At 41.0% G+C, this 18,688-nt stretch overlaps 1 protein-coding gene across 7 annotated transcripts in view; it reads right to left on the reverse strand.

Moving 5' to 3' along the window:
* LOC127641023 (receptor-type tyrosine-protein phosphatase S-like) overlaps positions 1–18,688 on the reverse strand; it is a 266,090-nt gene that overhangs the window by 24,448 nt on the left and 222,954 nt on the right. For 4 of the 7 annotated variants that reach the window (XM_052123760.1, XM_052123757.1, XM_052123759.1 and 1 more), the window contains 5 exons: positions 14,703–14,750; positions 10,563–10,660; positions 5,859–5,982; positions 2,884–3,059; positions 1,131–1,250 (listed from right to left, as the gene is read on the reverse strand). In XM_052123760.1, the coding sequence (XP_051979720.1) occupies positions 1,131–1,250; positions 2,884–3,059; positions 5,859–5,982; positions 10,563–10,660; positions 14,703–14,750 (566 nt within the window). The remainder of the gene's footprint in view (positions 1–1,130; positions 1,251–2,883; positions 3,060–5,858; positions 5,983–10,562; positions 10,661–14,702; positions 14,751–18,688) is intronic. The other 3 variants (XM_052123758.1, XM_052123761.1, XM_052123762.1) reach the window with 1 other exon arrangement.

The following is an 18,688-nucleotide window of genomic DNA, read 5'->3' on the forward strand; positions in this document are numbered from 1 at the left end:
AGGAGAACAAAGTCAAGATATTGGAGTGGCATCACAAAGCCCTGACCTCAATCTGATAGAAAATGTGTGGGCAAAACTGAAAGACCGTGTGCGAGTAAGGAGGCCTACAAACCTGACTCAGTTACACCAGTTCAGTCTGGAGGAATGGGACAAAATTCCATCAACATATAGTAAGAAGCTTGTGGAAGGATCCCAAAAACATTTGACCCAAGTTAAACAATTTAAATGCAATGCCACCAAATACTAACAAAGTGTATGTAAACATCTGACCCACTGGGAATGTGATGAAAGATATAAAAGCTGAAATAAATCATTCTCTCTACTAATATTCTGACATTTCACAATCTTAAAAAAAAAGTAGTGATCCGAACAGACACAAGACAGGGAATGTTTCTAAGATTATATATCAGGAATTGTGAAAACATTAATTCCAGAGCACTGGCTTCAAAATTTATATTTTTAATAATTAATATTTTTTTATATTTTCCACAAGATGGCGCCATTTTTCTCATGTTTAGCCTATGGAGTAAATACATGCTTTTTCCCTATTTTTTGTTTGCTGTATCACTGCAGACCAACTGAATAAATGATGCAGATAAAATTGTGTGCGTGTTGGTATGGATGTCAGAGTGTGTTTTGTACGTGTATGTGTGAGAAATGCATGTGTGTGTGTTTGTATGGATGTCAGAGTGTGTTTTGTATGCGTGTATGTGTGAGAAATGTGTGCGTGTGTGTGTAAAAAACAACAGTGGCATTATATAAACAAACTGGCATTTAAAGGGTTAAAATCCTGAAAATGAATGAATATTTAGTAGTTATGATCAGGACTGATGTTGGTAAAAAGAATTCATTGAAAGTGGAAAATAATATTAATATATTATATTATGACAGTTTTTTTGCCATTTTTGTCCTAAAAAATGTAATTTTCAGAGGAACGTGAAAAAAATTAATAAATAATAATAATAAAAAAAAAATATCGGCAGATGTGTGCATAGTTTTTTGCAGATAACCGACAGTTTCAAAAAGCAACTATCAGCATGATTAATCAGTAAAACCGATATATCGGTATAACCAATGACATCCTTTTGATGCATGTGTTCATTAACCAGTAAATAAAAAGGAAGTCTTACCTTGTGTAGGGAGAAGGTGCGCACACAGAAGGTAGCAAGTTCGATGGTGTCCAGGAGCGTCACTTGAATCATACCGTAGGTCTCCGTCCCTCTACTGGGCCAGTACTGATCGCACTTTATCTGCAAGTGGATGAGATAGCAGAGGGGACATTAGCACATCTAACAGACTTATATCTCTTTCATGTGGGTTCTGGAGACTTTTTTGGATGTGACCTCAAATTCTGTTCATTCACTCTTGTTTACCCAGACATTCATTTGCAATTCCTCACACAGTACCGTTGGTTGGAAAAGACCAACCGACCTCAGCCCCAGGGGTTCACACCTACAATCACGACCCCTCCTTGCGTACCCATGTCTCCCGCCACGTCACATCAGTTACCCTGGCATAATGTTTTCCTTTCCTCCTTTGACACCTGGCACATTGACAGACCCCCGGCCCGCCACAGTCCTAATTAAGATTCACTCAATACAGAGCATGGCGTGTCGGGGCCGCCCTCCTGTGCCCTGATGCAATGTTTCAGCTCACTGCTTTAGAAGTGTACAGGTTTAACACTTTCTTTGCGCTTATGTTGCAGATTGAACGGCTCACTCTGATCGCACCTGACAGAGCTCTAATGAGTAAGGGGCAGCCGGTAGTGGTAGACTTTCTGGTGCCCTCCTTGGGTAAGATGGTGCCCCCCCCCAGGCAGTTGGTGCCCTACGAAGACTGCGTAGTCTGCTTATAGGGAGCGGCGGTACTGATCATTAGACCGAGGTGATGCAGGCAGAGATCAGTGAGGTGCATTGCAGTTCAGCTAGCAGGTAATTTCGGTGAGGTCTATCTCGAGTCCAAGGTTCAGGCGGTGGTATATGAAGTACAGAAGTACATGAGTTCTTTGAGCCTAACAGACTTGGGCTGTGTCCGAATTCCCGTAGTTTTATGGCATGTACTGAATTTGAAAAAGAACGGTTCTCTCTCTTTTGGTAAATGTACCAAAGAGACCCTTTCTTTAATTTCCTCCATTCTTCTCTCTCCTCTCATCTTATTCATTCAACCAATATTGGCAATTCAACTGGAATAATGTAAATTTGTTCAGTCTTTTAACAAGCCCAGTCATCTTCTAAGGGGCCATTCAGGCCTAATGCAATCTTGCCAGACGCAGCGGTGTCTGTAGATTTAAAAGTTAAAGTACACCTGAAAAAACGCAAAAAAAAAAAAACAGCGAGCTGACTCTCAACCAGGGCTGGACTGGGAAGAGAAAACGGCCTTGGTTGAGGCCAAAGTTGTTGAGCGGGATGGGGGTTCGAGGGCAGTTTCTGCATATCGCGGCGCCATTTTGTGGTCCATTCTGCATAACCCGGCGGCTCATTTTAGCTTATCGCGGCCCATTCGGCCCGTATCGTGGCCAACCCACTGGCCCGCTCGGTTCTCCCGATGGCCAGTCCTCCCTTGATCGGCCCCAAAGTACGTCAGCCCACCGGAGTACGTGTCAGATTACCAGTCCAGCCCTGCTCTCAACAGTCAAAGATCTAGCGAATCTGCGCACAAATCTGTGTGAACGGCCTTTAAGATACCATGTTTCGGCCAAATTCTGAGGCAGCACTAGATGTATACTTTCCAGAGAAAGCAATCTCAGAATGCACTGCAATGAGCTCGCTTGAAGTACTGATCGAAAATAATTTATGATGTAAAAAATTCAAGAAAGCGTTTTGAGTTGACATCATATCAGTGGCAAAACAGTTCGATAATTAATTGTGGTTTGACAAGCCTCACCCGTGACTTCTCCTCCAGTCTCGTCATCATGACAACAGTAGCAGCTCGTTGCTCCCACACCATCCTCCAAAAGTCTCCGAATGTCTCGGGCAGTGGACCCTGTGTGGCTATGTATGAGTTTTGCTTCCTGTAGCCATCAATGTAGTTAGCGTTGATGTAATCACTGCCTGTTATTCCTGGAAATGAAGCATGAGGTTTATAAGTATGAAAATTAGAGCTGGAATTGCTGCGAAGTTAACTTATCTTGTTTAAAGAAAGTCTAGATGCTGTATTTATACTGGAAAAGGACAAATATATAGATTAAAAGGTTAACTTTCCCTTTAAAAGTGTAGAATGTGTCCCCTTTAAAACAACTGTTATTAAAAACGCTGACGATGCTGTTGTGCGAGTCTGTTCACTTTTTATAAAACTAGTAGTGCTGTTTTCTACTCCACTAATATGATATAAAGTCACACTCTGTTAAGAGGCTACTGCAGAGCTTGCGACAGATATATATCATCGAAAATAATCTCTGTGAATGAAAAGTCATCAGGCTTCTTTGCTGATCTCTCCTTGTTTCTTACTTTCTTCCCTGCTATTCTGGCCCATCTAGCCCTCCCAGGGCTGCCAACCACATTCACTGCCACTGATTTAGTGCCAGATGCTATATATGGTGGAATTAGGCTGGACTCGGTGTAAATCAGCAGAGTAGAACCCAAGCTGGATCCTTTCTCACTCTCTTTCTACCATCGCTCTGGGCGGCCGGCTGTAAATCTCCTATAAAGGAGCCAAACACTCTCCCTATAAGCTCAGCATCCAAAAGATGGCGGGAATAAAGGTAAAGCCCCTGTGTGCTACTGCTACAGGTTGTAACAAACAGAGTTGGAGTCTTGATCTTGTTGCCTCCTCAAGACCACATAATTGTGGCATTGGTCTGGATCTGGGCGTAGGTCTAGAATTGCTCTGGGAATGGGCCTTGAGGGGTCTAGTCTTGGTCTGGGGGTTAGTGGGTCTGGTATTTGTCTGGATCTGGGTATCAAGAGGTCTAGACTACATTTTAGGGGGTCTAGTATTGGTCTGGGTCTTTGGGGGTCTGGAATTTGTCTAGGTCTGGACTTTAAGGTCCTAGTAACCTGAAATTGGTTTGGGCCTTGTGGGTTTGGAATTGGTCTGATTTCAGTTGGTCTGGTACTGGTTTGGGTCTTAGGAGGTCTGGTAATGGTCTAAGTTGGGGCTTTGTGTGTCTGGAAATGGTCAGGGTTTTGAATTGGTCTGGTACTGGTCTAGGTCTTAGCAGCTCTGGTATTGATCTAGGTCTGGGGCTCAAGGGTCTAGTCTTGCGGTCTGGAATTGGTCTGCTTTGAGTTTGTCTGGTACTGGTTTGTGTCTTAGGAGGTCTGGTATTTTTCTAGGTCTGGGGCTCAAGAGTCTAGTCTTGGTCTGGGTCTTTGGGGGTCTGCAATTGGTCTAGCTCTTAGGGAGTCTGGTTTTGGTCCAGGTCTGGGTCTTTGGGGGTCTGGAATTGGTCAGGGTTTTAATTAGTCTGGTACTAGTGTGGATCTTAGGAGCTCTGATATTGGTCTAGGTCTGGGGCTCAAGAGTCTAGACTTGGCCTGGGTCTTTAGGGGGTCTACATTTAGTCTGGGATTTAGGGGGTCTGGTACTGGTCTAGGTCTGTGTCTTTGGGAGTCTAGAATTGGTCTGGGTCTTCGGGGGTAAAGTCCTGGTCTGGGCCTTTGGAGGTCTTGAGTCAATCTGGGTGTTGGGGAAACTGTTACTGCTCTGGCTTGTTCAAACCCTTAACCATAATTCTGAGCAATGGTAATAGTGATGAGTGCCTCAACAAATACCATTAATTATCTAAAAAGGATTTTATAATTACACTTGGGAGTCAGTGCTTCATTGTAACCTCTCTCAAATAAAGAGAGGAATATTTAATTGTACAGTTTACCAAACACAAAAGCTTCAATCGCAAACACATGCCCGTGGTGCTAAATCATTGTTGTCATTCTTTATAAGCGAGCAACGAAACACTTGGCCGTGCTTATTTTCAAGCCCCCACTACATTGGAGAAAAGGCAAAATTAGCAATCAGGGGGAAAAAAAAAAGAGAGAATGCCATTAAAAGCCTCTTCCCAGTCTCACAATGCGATAGTGGGAGCGTTGCTTTAGTCATAGCTAAGTGAACAGCATACGGCTGCCTGCAAGAACTGTTCGACTGCTGTGTCTAATGGCGAAATCACTGCACTGTAAAATGGAAATTTCGAACTTGATTAATTTATGCATTTATGGGCACTGTCTTTGTGATGATTTTGTTACGCCGTGTTATTGCTCGTCTAAATTGGTTTGTGGTGAACTGTGGCGAAAATCAAGGTGATGCCAAAACGAGTGAGGGATCTTGAGGGGGGCGGATAAGTGTAAGCAACACAAGGGAGGATTGACATTTTGCTCTGAAAGCATTCTAGATGGAAAGAAACAATACTTATATCCTCTCAGGGCATTTTGCCGGAATAATAGCAAAGAGCTTTGTCGGAAGAGGGGCAGCTGCAGCAGTTTTTTCATTTTCTGTGACATTTTACGTTTCATCCAAAAGCTTGAAAGCATTTATACCTCACTTGGCCAACCGAGGGTCTCACAGAATTCTGGGACTTTATGAACCCTTTCACCTCTAAAGGCTTTATATGGACACTCACTCTGCATTATCCAACACTGGCTTTCCAAATGCATGTACAATGACAATAAAATAAAACTAAAGGAAACAGATTGATTTATAAGGACAAACACAAATAAACGAATCCCATGATCAAATAGACAAAACTGAATTATTGCATTGGTTAGAAAGATTTTTAGATCTTGCAGTAGAGTAACATATCTTGATACACAACTTAAATACACAATATACAACTTAATATATATATATATATATATATATATATATATATATATATATATATATATATATATATAGTTGAAATGGCGTATGGGGTTCTGCCTGACCTTCAATGGGAGCCAGGATTACGCGGGAGTGGTCATAGGCGATGACGTTTGCGTAGCGGTTCTTGGGTTTGTTGACCTCCAGGTTGGAATGTTCCCAGGTGAACTGCTGGCCCGGATCGATGGACTGTAGAGAGAAAGACGAAGTTGAGAAAGTAACCCGCAGGGCTTCGCCAGTCCTGTAGTATAATCAGCACAAATACTAATGCTATTCATTTTGAACATTAGTGTCAAAAGTTGGTGAAGAAACCAAAACGAGGATAACTCTCCAGGCGTTAAGAAATCGCTTGACCAGTACAGTTCTGATGTACACTATTTCCTGTTGAAGCCTGAAGTTTGGGCAGGACATATCGAAGGGCTTGTCTCTTTTAAAAAATATTGCCAATTATAGGTTTTAGTGGCATTAAACATAATTTGCTACTTGCTAGTCGATTTCAGGTGGTATATGGGGGATGAACTCATTCTAGAGATCATTTGATTGGACAAAATCTGTGTTGAGCATCATGAGTCATCAATATTTGTGGTTAGTTTTCCAGGACAAGAACACCTTCAAATTTGCTAAAGGTTAATTTAGTCAACTTTAGCAGTACAATTGCATTTAGATTAGCTTCAAATCTAACAGACATGAACTAAAAGCCACCGATCTCTGGTAAAAGGGGTTGAATGAGGCCATCAGTCTTGGAAAACTAAAAATGAGCAAATTAAAGAGAAAACCACAACAACGAGAATCGTTCACAAGGCTCAGATAAATATATTCGCGACAAAATAAAAGCCCAGGTCCCCTTGCAATCACACCGCACATTAAAGTGTAATTAAAGTCTCGCTTTAAATATTCACAAGCATTCGGCCAGGTAGCTTTGTCGAGTTCATTACATGGACAGTGAATAATGGCAAAGGAAACTTTGATAAAGGAGTCCGTTCCTTCCTGTGAAGGAAAGCAAGGTGAATTAGAGCCGGCCCTGTCTGACGTCGCCAAGATAAATAATGGCGCGTTCCCAATATGAGAATTTCAGAATAAATATTCTATTCCCCTGTCAGTGTAATTTAGTATTCCATTATGATTCTGAGCCTGTTCGCAGGCTATGGCTCCATCCCAGCTTTTACTAGCTTGAGGGATGTTTTCATTTGGGGGTCCATCTCTGCATGCTGAAATTGGGGCTAAATAACCAGCGAAGAGGGGTTTGATGTAGCTATTTACCCTGCAATGATTACAGGGACAAATAAAACAGCACAAATACTCCACAGGTTGCCTATGTTGTCAAACCGGTCTCTTTTATCCCCCCTTCAAGCCGCCGATGGGTTTTTAACAGAGCCAAATGTCAGACCTTACCGTTTCTGAGATCTTACAGCTCATGTGAATGGATGGTTGATGATTTAGCCAGGATCTTAAAGGAACAGATCACCCGAAAATGGGTTTGGAACAATTTGAAGGACAGTAAATGATGACAGATTTGTACTTTTTTGGCCAAACTATCCCTTTCCATCACTTATCCAACTTATTTGCTTAAATGGTAAATGGTCTGCACTTATATAACGCCTTTTTAACCTTAGCGGTATTCAAAGTGCTTTACACTGTGACTCATTCACCCATTCATACAGCAATGGCGGCAGAGCTGCATGTAAGGTGCTAGCCTACCATTGGGAGCAACTTGGGGTTCAGTGTCTTGCCCAAGGACACTTCGGCATGTGGAGTCCTGTGGGCCGGGAATCGAACCGCCAACCCTGCGATTAGTGGACAACCCGCTCTACCACCTGAGCCACAGCCGCCCCACCCAAACTTTGTCTCTTTTCTCTCGTCCACGTTTCTGTAGAAATCACTCACCGATCTGATTGCTACGTTTGGCATGCTAGTGCACCCTAAAGATCAGCCATTCGTCAAAAACAAAATTACTCATCGCCTTCCAATTTGGTCATTTGTTTTCTAGAGAAGGGAGTCCCAACCTTTTTTGTCGGCTGAACCCTCAAAACCTAAATTAGATACATGAAGTGTAATTTTAAGTAGCGTTCAATCTACACAATAAATATAAGTAAAGGCTAACATACAGTCAACTGGTCAACCCCAACAGGGTGATCAGGAACCAAACACAAAGGACCTTGTATTGCCCTGAAGGGGGTATATTTTCAGATAAACCTTGGATAAAATCGAATCAACATAGCTGATTATTTTCCATAATCAAATCAATAATGCTAAAATTACAGCACTGTTATTTAAATGACCCAAAACACTTCAACAGCACGTACCCATTAATCAAAATCTCCATCAACTAAACTCATAAATTCAACAGTCTTCTTATAGGCTAAGCTACTCATGACTGACATTTCTTCATATGGTTAGAACTTGCTGCTAACGCTAATCAATATGCTAAGCCAATGTCCCAAATATAACAGTGAGTTCGCTCAACTCATCCATTCACGTGTTCCTGCTGGGATATCAGGTCTGGCTCATTCTTGCTGCCATTTAAGATGGCATTAATCTCCGGGGATACTGATGGCACTGCTGCTGTAGCACACTGCACTTTAAGATGGGCAACGACATTTCCTCTATGCAAATGAAGGCTGATTCAGCAATAGCAAACGCTAATCAGAAGCCGCTACATTTATGAGCCCAGCACTCAAAGCCGAGGCAGTCTTGGCACTGCAAAGCTCCATAACACTCGAGTAACTGCCATGCAAATACTAAAATTAAGATTGGGAAAGTCTCAGCTTTGATAAGAGGCACATGTTCAACAGGAAAAATCCACATACTGTAGGTCTAACTTTTTGTAACAGCCTTTATTCATCCAATATTGAATATTTTCATAGTTTACTCACTGTCATTATTCACTGATCATTTTCCCCTTCTCAACAGCTCTCAAATCAAATATAGTTTCCATGCACATTTCGCGCTATTATGTAAAAAAAAAAGAAAATGTGCGAAATTTGCCGTCTTCTGCCTGTTTCTGTTCAAATGGACTTTTATCGATAAAAATGGTGTGCGTGATGACGTCATGCCTAAAAACACTTTGTCTCATAATTTTGGTTTAGCACAAAATAAATCTGCCCTTAAGCCGTTTTCATACAGAAATGTGTTTATCGCTAATTCGCCTCCCAGACGTTTGGGTAAAATGGGGAGAGTATTGAGACAATTCACTGAAATTAGTCAGATTACTGTCATTTTAATTAACAAATAAAAGCAATCAGAAGGGAACAGTTGCTCCTCTGATAGGACTGTAAAATTGGTCCTGATGTTGCGCATATCGCAGGTTGCCACCGACTGGTTCTGTCCCAAAAGCAAATATTAATGGCCCTGTTTAAGCTGGCAACCTGCGCCAAGTATTGGGGGAACTTTCGGTCTCAGTATAAGGAGCATCCATCGATGTGTATATGATGCGTGCACAGCTATTAAAGAAACATTGATGCGGTGTAATAACAGGAATTACATACATGTTACATTCTGTTACTAATCTGAAGCATCGCCATCACAACTGCATTATGTCCTGCAACTTTTAACGACCAACTGAACTTGATTGTCATCTCAAATTTATTTTAACGTCATAATGCAAATTTACATTTTCTGAAGCTCAGGAAATCCGATCCGAGGTAAAGAGGGATTTAAAATATTGAAAAGCTCATTTTCTGAAAGTGAATTCAGCATTGGACAAATAGTTCAGATAGTTTATAGTCTTGAGAAAAGTCTAGAACATTCTGAGAACGTCATTCAGATGACTTTATAATTGTATAGAATCGGGTTATATGTTTCAAACAAGCACACTGAAGCTTTTCTCCCAGCATTGTGCATTTATTTTTAATTTAAATCATCTTATTATGTATTTTGTTTTATTGTGGGTTAATTCCGTGACTGCCGTCTATTATTTTGAATAGTGTGGAAAAGCATCTTTAATAAATAAACGGTTGGATTTAATTCATCACAAACAGTGGCCATTCATTTGTTCTCCTTGCACTTGTTGATGACTGGTGCATGATACGAGATATTTGTGTTGGCACTCCTGGAGTGTCATGTTTGCATCAGATCTATATGCCCTTAAATTCAATCCATAATCACGTACAATAAATGGCTTTCAATGATGTATACCTTGTCATCATGATTAACAGGCTAATGATTGGGGTAATTTCTGCATTGTGACACTACATTTGTGCGTAAATGCCAATTTTCTCAACAAGAAGTTTCCAAAACAGTTTTTCACAACATTTGATGTATCGAGTTTATGCGCTAGAGTTAAACGGTGAGATTGTGAGATTTTAGCAATAATTAGCGTTTCCGTCAGCTTAATTTTGATGCGCTAAAACCTTTTTCGCAAAAAATCCTTGGATGGAAACGCAGTTTGACATGAAAAATTCCTGTTTTTTTGGAGTGACCCGTTTAGACCCACCCCAACAACGTTACTCAACCAATGATGTGAGCTGGGGACGGGACTATCTATCTATCTGTTTGATCAACAGCAGATGAGGGGCGTATTCAGAAAGCTGTTTTGAATTTTTTTATACTTTTCTATTTTATTCGGTGGCACTAGTGTCACAGAAATTACAAACCTTAGCTTTAAATTTCGGCACTTTTATTGTGCTTTTGTGTCTTTTTTGGTGCTTGACAGACCCATCCTCCATTCACTTTTATTATATGGAAAAGAAGGCCAGGATATTCACTTTTATTATTCCACATTTGGTGGTTAATGATTCCTATATTGTAACAGAAATTGGGCATGTGTTTACCTCGTACTCCTGGGAGAGCTTCAGGTTGTCGTTGGCCTTCAGTACCTCCGTGTGCTCGGCCAGCTCCGCAATAGGTATAGGAGGGTGGTTCATCATACCTGCACACCAATCAGGAGAAGACAGCGGACACAAAGAGACATGGTCAGTTAGATGGCCATGGACAACACAGGCCATAAGAAGCCAAATCTAAACACTGGTCAAGCAGACAGGATCATGATGTGGGGGGGAGACACCCAAGCAGGTAGTTATATGAGGTGCGGATTGGAGTGAGGGACAGTGGGACACAAGGGTGATGTTAAAGACACGGTGTGACTAGGCCAGAGCTCCAGGTCCAGATCAGAATTGTCCTAATACATAAAAACAGACTACATTTATGCAGAAGATATAAAGGAAGGACCTAAGGATGATTGCTAAGGTGCTACAAAAACCCCAGACCAATTACAACTCAATGATAGTGGGTCAAATGGTGCTTAATAGCTTTGCAATACTGCTACAGTGATAACATTTCATTTCCCCCCAAATATCTCAAAAGCAGGATGACATTTTGAACACTCTGCGAGTCCGACAAACCATAAGTTTGTCCTCGGAGAGCCAAGACGAAAGGAATAATGGGCTTGGTTGCCTTCATGAAACCAAACAAATTGTCTTTCAAACTGAGTCACAAGAACAATAAATTGGGGAGGGGAAAAACCCAGTAAAAAACCGCCTTTGAGAAATACGCCGGTGTCTACAGAGGCAAAATTGTAATTGATTTAATCAAAAGCCAAATCTATTTTTCACAGAGGAGAGGTAGCACTAAGAAAAAGACAAATCTGCTTTTTGTTTGTAGTCTTGTGTAATAAAATACAAAACTAAATATGGATGTTTTGCTCTTCTTTGTGTGCCCAAGACCACTCGTTAAAATTCTGTGGAAAACACTGGAAGGTTCCACACTAGGGTGCATAGGAGGGATGATTGGGGTGTCCCGGGGAAGGTTAAGGAGGGGGAATTATCCTTAAAGAGTTCTGGCCTGTGTTAAGATGACCCGATGGTTTCTGCTCGCCTTCAGTTCAGCTAAAGCTAAGCAAGCGCATCACGGAAAGCAGTTGCCAATGCTAACCCTCCAACAACCTCTGTTTCATTATGCTCACTATTTCCCGACGACTGTGAACATGAATTGGGGCACTTGCAAGGGCATTGATCCACTAAACACGAGGACAATACTGAGTTATCTGGGATGCGTTTAAGAGACTGTGCATTAAAACATAGCTGGTATTTATCAACAACGTCGCTCTATAACACGCCATCATGCATCTTCATTTGAGATATTAAATAGTACAGAGCAATCATGAAACATGAGCCCACCTGCTATTTCTGACATCTCAAGAGACTGAAGAAGAGTTGACAACATTTGCATTAAGTGAATATACAGCTGGACTCCCAACAGAGAGACACACTCTACAAGATCTTTATGAATACTACCGTCCTTCCTGATCCCTGTTAGCGGTGATGTCTTGGACCCAAAACTTCACAATTCTCTATGTCTCAGTGTAGAGTTAATCCCCTTATGAATTAGCTACGGAATATGGAGTAAAAATGGACAATAATGCCAGACTCTATAAGCCCTAATTTGGATGCTAACGTTTTTATAGGGGGCGTTCAATTTTCTTTCATCTTCACCTTCAGTGTGAGGTCAAACGTTGGCTAAATGTTGACATCTTGACAAGTATATGGTGATTTAATTAAGCATGATTAATCTGCATAATCACATTAGCCATCCTCAATTTCACTTCCTGTTCTCAGTTTTTTTCCCCCCTTCAAAATGTTGCATGGTGCAAATGGACTTCGCATTGGTTTGATTGAGACCAGGGCACTTTCCTATTCTGTGCTATTTGTTTTTTTAGATATTTGTTGTGAATGTCTATGTGGACCAGTGAACCATTCATTCAATAGTTTGTACCGTCTACAACGGCATCTACCCTGACTTAGGCCCACTGATTAATCTTGTTGGCAATTCCAAAATTGCTAATGTTAATGCTAACACTCTTGTTACTTCACAAAGTCTGTCTGCCTGGCAAGGGTCTGGCAAACCCAATATCTGACCTGAGCCACCACAACACAACGAGGCCATCTAAAGCCAATCGAAACTCAACAAGCTCTGATGCTCTTTTCAACAACGATCACTCGTAAAAAACGTTTTCATATATAAGCTGTTGTTTGTTTGTTCTTACCAACTATCTCCCAGCATGGCATGACAAACAATTACATTTAATCCGATCCGAATGCAATTTACGCTTGAACCTCAGCACAAGAGACAAAATAGTTTGCTTGTTATGGCGTTCCCAGCTAACGTTACGCATTTACCCAAAAGACACTGCCGTAATCTAATGCAAGACTGTTTAAGCAAGGCGCAACAGGACACGCTGCTGTTGTTTCTCATTTGATCTTTATACTTTTTTGCCAGGAGTTTTCAGTCTCTCTCCACCATGGAGTCTTTTTATCCCAAGCAATCAACTGAAGATCACCGAGCGTGAGAGAATCAAATGGTCTAATTATATATTTTCGGTCTCTAATTTAATCTTGACAGGTGACGGAAATAACAAATCCTTTTGATATCCGCTGCTACTGTTTGCAAATGATTTTATGCATTTCTTCATTTATATATTAAGGCGAGGGGAAATGCTTGGGATATTCGTTGTGTGCCTCGCTGGGGGACGGGAGGGTTGTATCAAATGTCGGCCCATTGTTTGCGGAGGGTTTAATTAATTCTGCTCGTTATCTCTGCCTGCAGAACGACCCCATCGGTGGAGAGCGTGATGGGGGGCTGAATGGACAGCTGGGCAGAGGGGGTGAGGACAAGGATGTTGGAATGTGGAGACAAGACCCGTGTAAAAACAAACCTTTTCTACATCATCAGCTGTGATTGCAGTGGTTTTACTGTGAATTAATAGTGTGCAGCCAAACAGCGTGTAAGAACAAAGCAATTGAGTAGCAGAGACTGAATAACAACTGATCAATTATAAAATGAAGATCAAAAGCAGTCGTAATTAAGATGAAATGGTGAACTGGACATTTGTAATTTCCCACATGTGTATAATCTAGGACAAGAAAATCCGAGATATATTATTCACTTCCATTAGTAATGTCTTTCGCATTGCAAAAGGTAATAAACTCTGGCAAAAATGTTAATTAAATTAAATATTTTTCTAAATGCGTGTCAGTGTAAAATACACAAAGTGCATACTGTACCAGTAAATTATACCATTTAGTGATTTTGTCCCTTGAGTTCAAAATTAATAGGACAAAAGCACCAAAAACAGATGAAATAAATAGAAATAAATGAAAGGAATATTCTGGGTTCAATCGACAGCATTTGTAATGTTAATTACCATAAAAATGAAATTAAACTAGTTCCTCCTTTTCTTTAAAACAAGCAAAAATCAGTTACAGTGAGGCACTTACAATGGAAGTCAATGGGGCCAATCCGTAAACATTGAAATATTCAAAAATATATCCATCAGATGAAAACAATATGTGTGTTAACATGATTTTAGAGTGAGAAATCATTTAATAACCTTTTCGGAGTAAAGTTATATCCAATTTTACAACTTCCCTGCCATGATGAAACCCTAAACCGCTAAAACGACTGTAAAAATGATGATTTACAGCTCAAATAATGCATTCATGTAAGTGACTTTAAACCCTCCAATATTTGGCCCCATTGACTTCCATTATAAGCGTCTCAATGGAACCTCCATTTTGCTTTTTTAAAGACAAGGTGGGACGAGTCGAAATTACTTTTTGACGTAATCAACATTATGCCACCAATGCTGTCGATTGAGCTTAACTCAATACTAAGTATTGCACCTTTAACAATGACCCATTTTTACTTAATTTTGTCCTGAATTATGCACTTCATTTAGTAAAGGCAATCGCTAATTGTTCCGAATTTCCAGTGAAAGCAGTTTCATCTGAATTATGACTCCTTTCAACTTTTCACACGGTTACTGGAGTGAAAATTAGCGCCGTTCTGGCAGTTTGTGAGTCAAATGCAAATGTATTCCAAAAACACAACCCATTATTCGCATGTGGGGCAAGACGCATTAATAAAAGATCACGCAAGACAACAACAAAAGCTGATCACGAGATGTGAGGACTAACTTTCGTAGTCAAAACCGCCTTCGCTGAGAGGGCTGCTTAGACCAGAATCTGTGAAAAACAGCAACACATGAAAAAAAAAGAATCTCTTTTAATGTTCTCATAATTAGTGGGGAACAAAATCTTGAAATAATGGAATTAAAAAAACCCAAAGGAAATTACCAGCAGAAAATAGAACTCATCTTTTACACATTTCTCTCATCTAATTAATTTTTCAAAGTGTACTGAGCATTACTAAACAGGCAGGAGAAAGGAACAACCCCTGGTTTGAATGATTCTCGCGAGGGGCGTCAGTGTTGGATCAGACACCAAGCAGTCTGTCAGACAGCAAAAGTAGGACACTCACGCTCTCAGAAATCTGATTCTCCCATCCTTTATCCGACATCAGAGCCGGAGCTGCTTATTACGGCCGCCACTAGGACTGGGCAGAATGACGATGAGATGGTAGAAACGGGTCAACCTTTAGAGATTCTCCTATATTGTTTATATCGTTGTAGCGAACTCTGCAAACTGTCGTTCTCACTGTAGAATGCTTTGTTGATCATAATGGAGGCGGTTTAGTATTGACACGTTGCTTCACGTCGGTGTTTGAAGGTTGCAATCGGGGTTTATATCGTATACAAAAATCCTCAAATTCAAACCACATTTGTCAAGTGAAATCAAACCGTGCAAAGCAAATTCAAAATAAAAAAAGAACATAAAACGCCGATTCCAAAATACATTTAAATATTCGGAATCTTAAATTAAAACATTCGTAAAAATGGTAAATGTTGCGGAAACTTGGTCGCAGTTTGGTGCATTAATAAATACGATTTTGTCGATATAATATTAATGAATATTATTGGCTATTTTACAATGGCTTTGAGTGTGGTTCGTCAAATCAGATTTAAAATGTTTTACCGTTTTGAGTCTTGTTTTAACCTCGTTTGACCCTGCCGTCACATGCGTGGACGTTGTATTTTGGCTTCACTTCAATTGAAATGAATAAAAACCGACGGTATCTTTTTCACAAGACTCTAGACTCTCATTTAAAGAGTTCAACTTCAGCCGCACCGAGTCACGTGACACAACAACATGGCGTCTATTTCCTTGAAGTGCTCCTACGGATGCAGGATCCTAACGTCCAGCATCATCCAATCACTGCCAACCATGTTAAAATAAAATGATACATTATAAATTCTGAATCTATGTACTGATTATCACTGGTAAACTGTCTGCACTTATATAGCAACTTTTTTTTAACCTTAGAGGTTACCAAAGCTGCTTTACACTGTGACTCATTCACCCATTCACACACACCAATGGCGGCAGAGCTGCATGCAAGGCACTAGCCTGCCATTGGGAGCAACTTGGGGTTCAGTGTCTTGCCAAGGACACTTCGGCATGTGGAGTCATGTGGGCTGGGAATTGGATCGCCAACCCTGCGATTAGCAGCCGACCCGCTCTACCACCTGAGCCACAGCCGATTCTATTCACTGACATCAATATATGCATTATAATATGGAGAATCAATGGGTTCATCCAAAAGCTTAAAATGTGTCTTAGGATGAAAATAAGGTGCTTTTCGAACTGTTCTGAGACCAGCGCAGACAGACAGCACACTGGAGGTCATTCACTAAATAGGGAGCAAGGGAGCATCCTATAGCTCTCTATGCAGTTAAGTGCATTCACAACTAAAATCAGATCAAAATGGATCACGCAACATGTTTGACAGACATGGTACAATGATTATCACGTGGGTGGCTGTGGCTCAGGTGGTAGAGCGGGTCGGCTGCTAATCGCAGGGTTGGCGGTTCGATTCCCGGCCCACATGACTCCACATGCCGAAGTGTCCTTGGGCAAGACACTGAACCCCAAGTTGCTCCTAATGGCAGGCTAGTGCATTGCATGCAGCTCTACCGCCATTGGCGTATGAGTGTGTGGGTGAATGGGTGAATGAGTCACAGTGTAAAGCGCATTGGTAACCACTAAGGTTAAAAAAGGCGCTATATAAGTGCAGACCATTTACCAGTGATGGTTGGCTGTGATTGGATGATGCTGGACATTACTTTGAATCTGAATTAATTATTCAGTTTTACAGAAAATCAGCAGTAATGTCTGTAACGTCTTAAAAACATGAATACCCAACACTCCTGCAAACATATTAAACAATTTGATGAATACAATTATTTTTATTAGTTGCTACTAGTTACAAATCAAGAAGGGAAACTGAAAATGCACACAGCAGTCACGCGGAGTCTCGGGAGGTTAAACAAAAAAAATTTGGGGGGTTGCATTTCCAGCAGCAATACATATATCATTAAATATACCATTTACATGATGTAAAGTCATTTATACTGTTATTTAAAAAGAAAGGATACATTTTTGTTCTCATTGTCAAAACATCAGATGGCGATTTGATTGAGATTCAGAGTTGATCGAGCGGTAAAAATGCATATGGTCGCCATTTACTGTCAAGTCCAGCTGTCTAAGAAGCTGCAGAGGAGAGCGAGAGCCAATGAGGACAGTCTTTAACTTCTGTTGTCTTTGTTTGAGCCATCTGTGAGGACTTCAGGCAGAGGATGGTAACACAAACCAAACCACAACCTTAAAACTACCAATTCAGACCTTCGGTGAAGTGATTAATGCTCAGACTTAACTAGAGCTCCGTTTCGATGTCGCATTATAAGTAGGGATGTATGATATATCAGTGGCCATATCTGTATTTGTCTATATCAATTAAAAAGTGAAACAGTGTGGATTTATAGTACTGGCTTCTAGTGGTCTAAAGCACATAACTGGTAAGCAGAAGGTTGCTGGTTCGATCCCCACAGCCACCACCAAAGCCGGAAAGTGTTTAGAAGCGTGTGTGGCATTAAACAACACACGTTTTCTCTCAAAGGTGATTGAAAGTTTTAATGCAAGGAAGACAAGGCTAGAAATTGACCCCAAACGCACCATGAAATGAACATAACGTTGGTGTCTTTTCCCATTAGGACAACTGTTGCGTTACAGCTTTGTGTGGCATATGTGCCAGTCATTCATGTGAACTGAAGTGTGTTCAGTTTGAACAATGGCCCCTATTAGCTAATGGAAATGACACAAACGTTCCCCGTCCTAGTTAATTGGGCTTAAATGTCCCCTTAAATAAAATTCACCAAGCAAAGAGATAATGACATCGTTTAAAATCGTTGGCTCGTTTAAACAGGAAAATGGCAAAATGAACGCTTTTCATTGAATCAAGTCGAACCCGGCTCGCCTCATTGTGATGGAATGAAAGTGTCATGGCGGACGATAAAAAAAGAGACAGCAAATAAGATAAAAGCACACTGGGTTCATTTTCGACGTGTTATTAGGCTGCAACCGGACAAGATACTTGACAATGGGCGATTATGGGAAATGAGGTGGCGATAGTGGCTCTCTCGCATTCTCTTCCCCCACTTCTCGTCTATCTTGAGCTCTCTCTCTCTTTTATCTCTGGTGTAGATGGAAAGCTCTTGGCAGAGGTCGAGCTATGACCCCCTCTGGAAGCTGCGGCGAGATTACCGCCTTTGAAACGAGAGCTGTTTGATGGGGAGACGCCGAGAATGGACAGGAGATAGAGAGATAGAGAGAGAGAGAGAGAGAGAGAGAGAGAGAGGGTGCCGAAGAACAGCGTCTTCAACAAATTCACTCCGCGCCACTTCAAGGAGCTAGAGAGAAATGTCAGACTAGGTTTAGCGTCCAAAGCCAGCGAAAATGAGAATGGCAAAGGAATGTTCTTTGAACTGGAGGATTTCGGATGAGACCAAAAGATCGTCTAGTTCGGAATGAGATGTGGAGAGACAACTAGGGGAACGATGAAACCATTTCTAAAGCTACGTGGACTTTCAATTCATGTGTTCTCCCCCAGAGTTGGAGTAGTATTCTCAACAAAAGTTGAAGTGTATAACACGGCCTTCTTTCAGAAGGAACATCAAGCACGATTGACAGTCTGGATGCAATTATTTTCAAATTGCATCAGTAGACTT

The sequence above is a fragment of the Xyrauchen texanus genome, chromosome 50 (genome assembly GCF_025860055.1).
Source record: "Xyrauchen texanus isolate HMW12.3.18 chromosome 50, RBS_HiC_50CHRs, whole genome shotgun sequence".
In the NCBI taxonomy this organism is placed as follows: Eukaryota; Metazoa; Chordata; class Actinopteri; order Cypriniformes; family Catostomidae; genus Xyrauchen; species Xyrauchen texanus.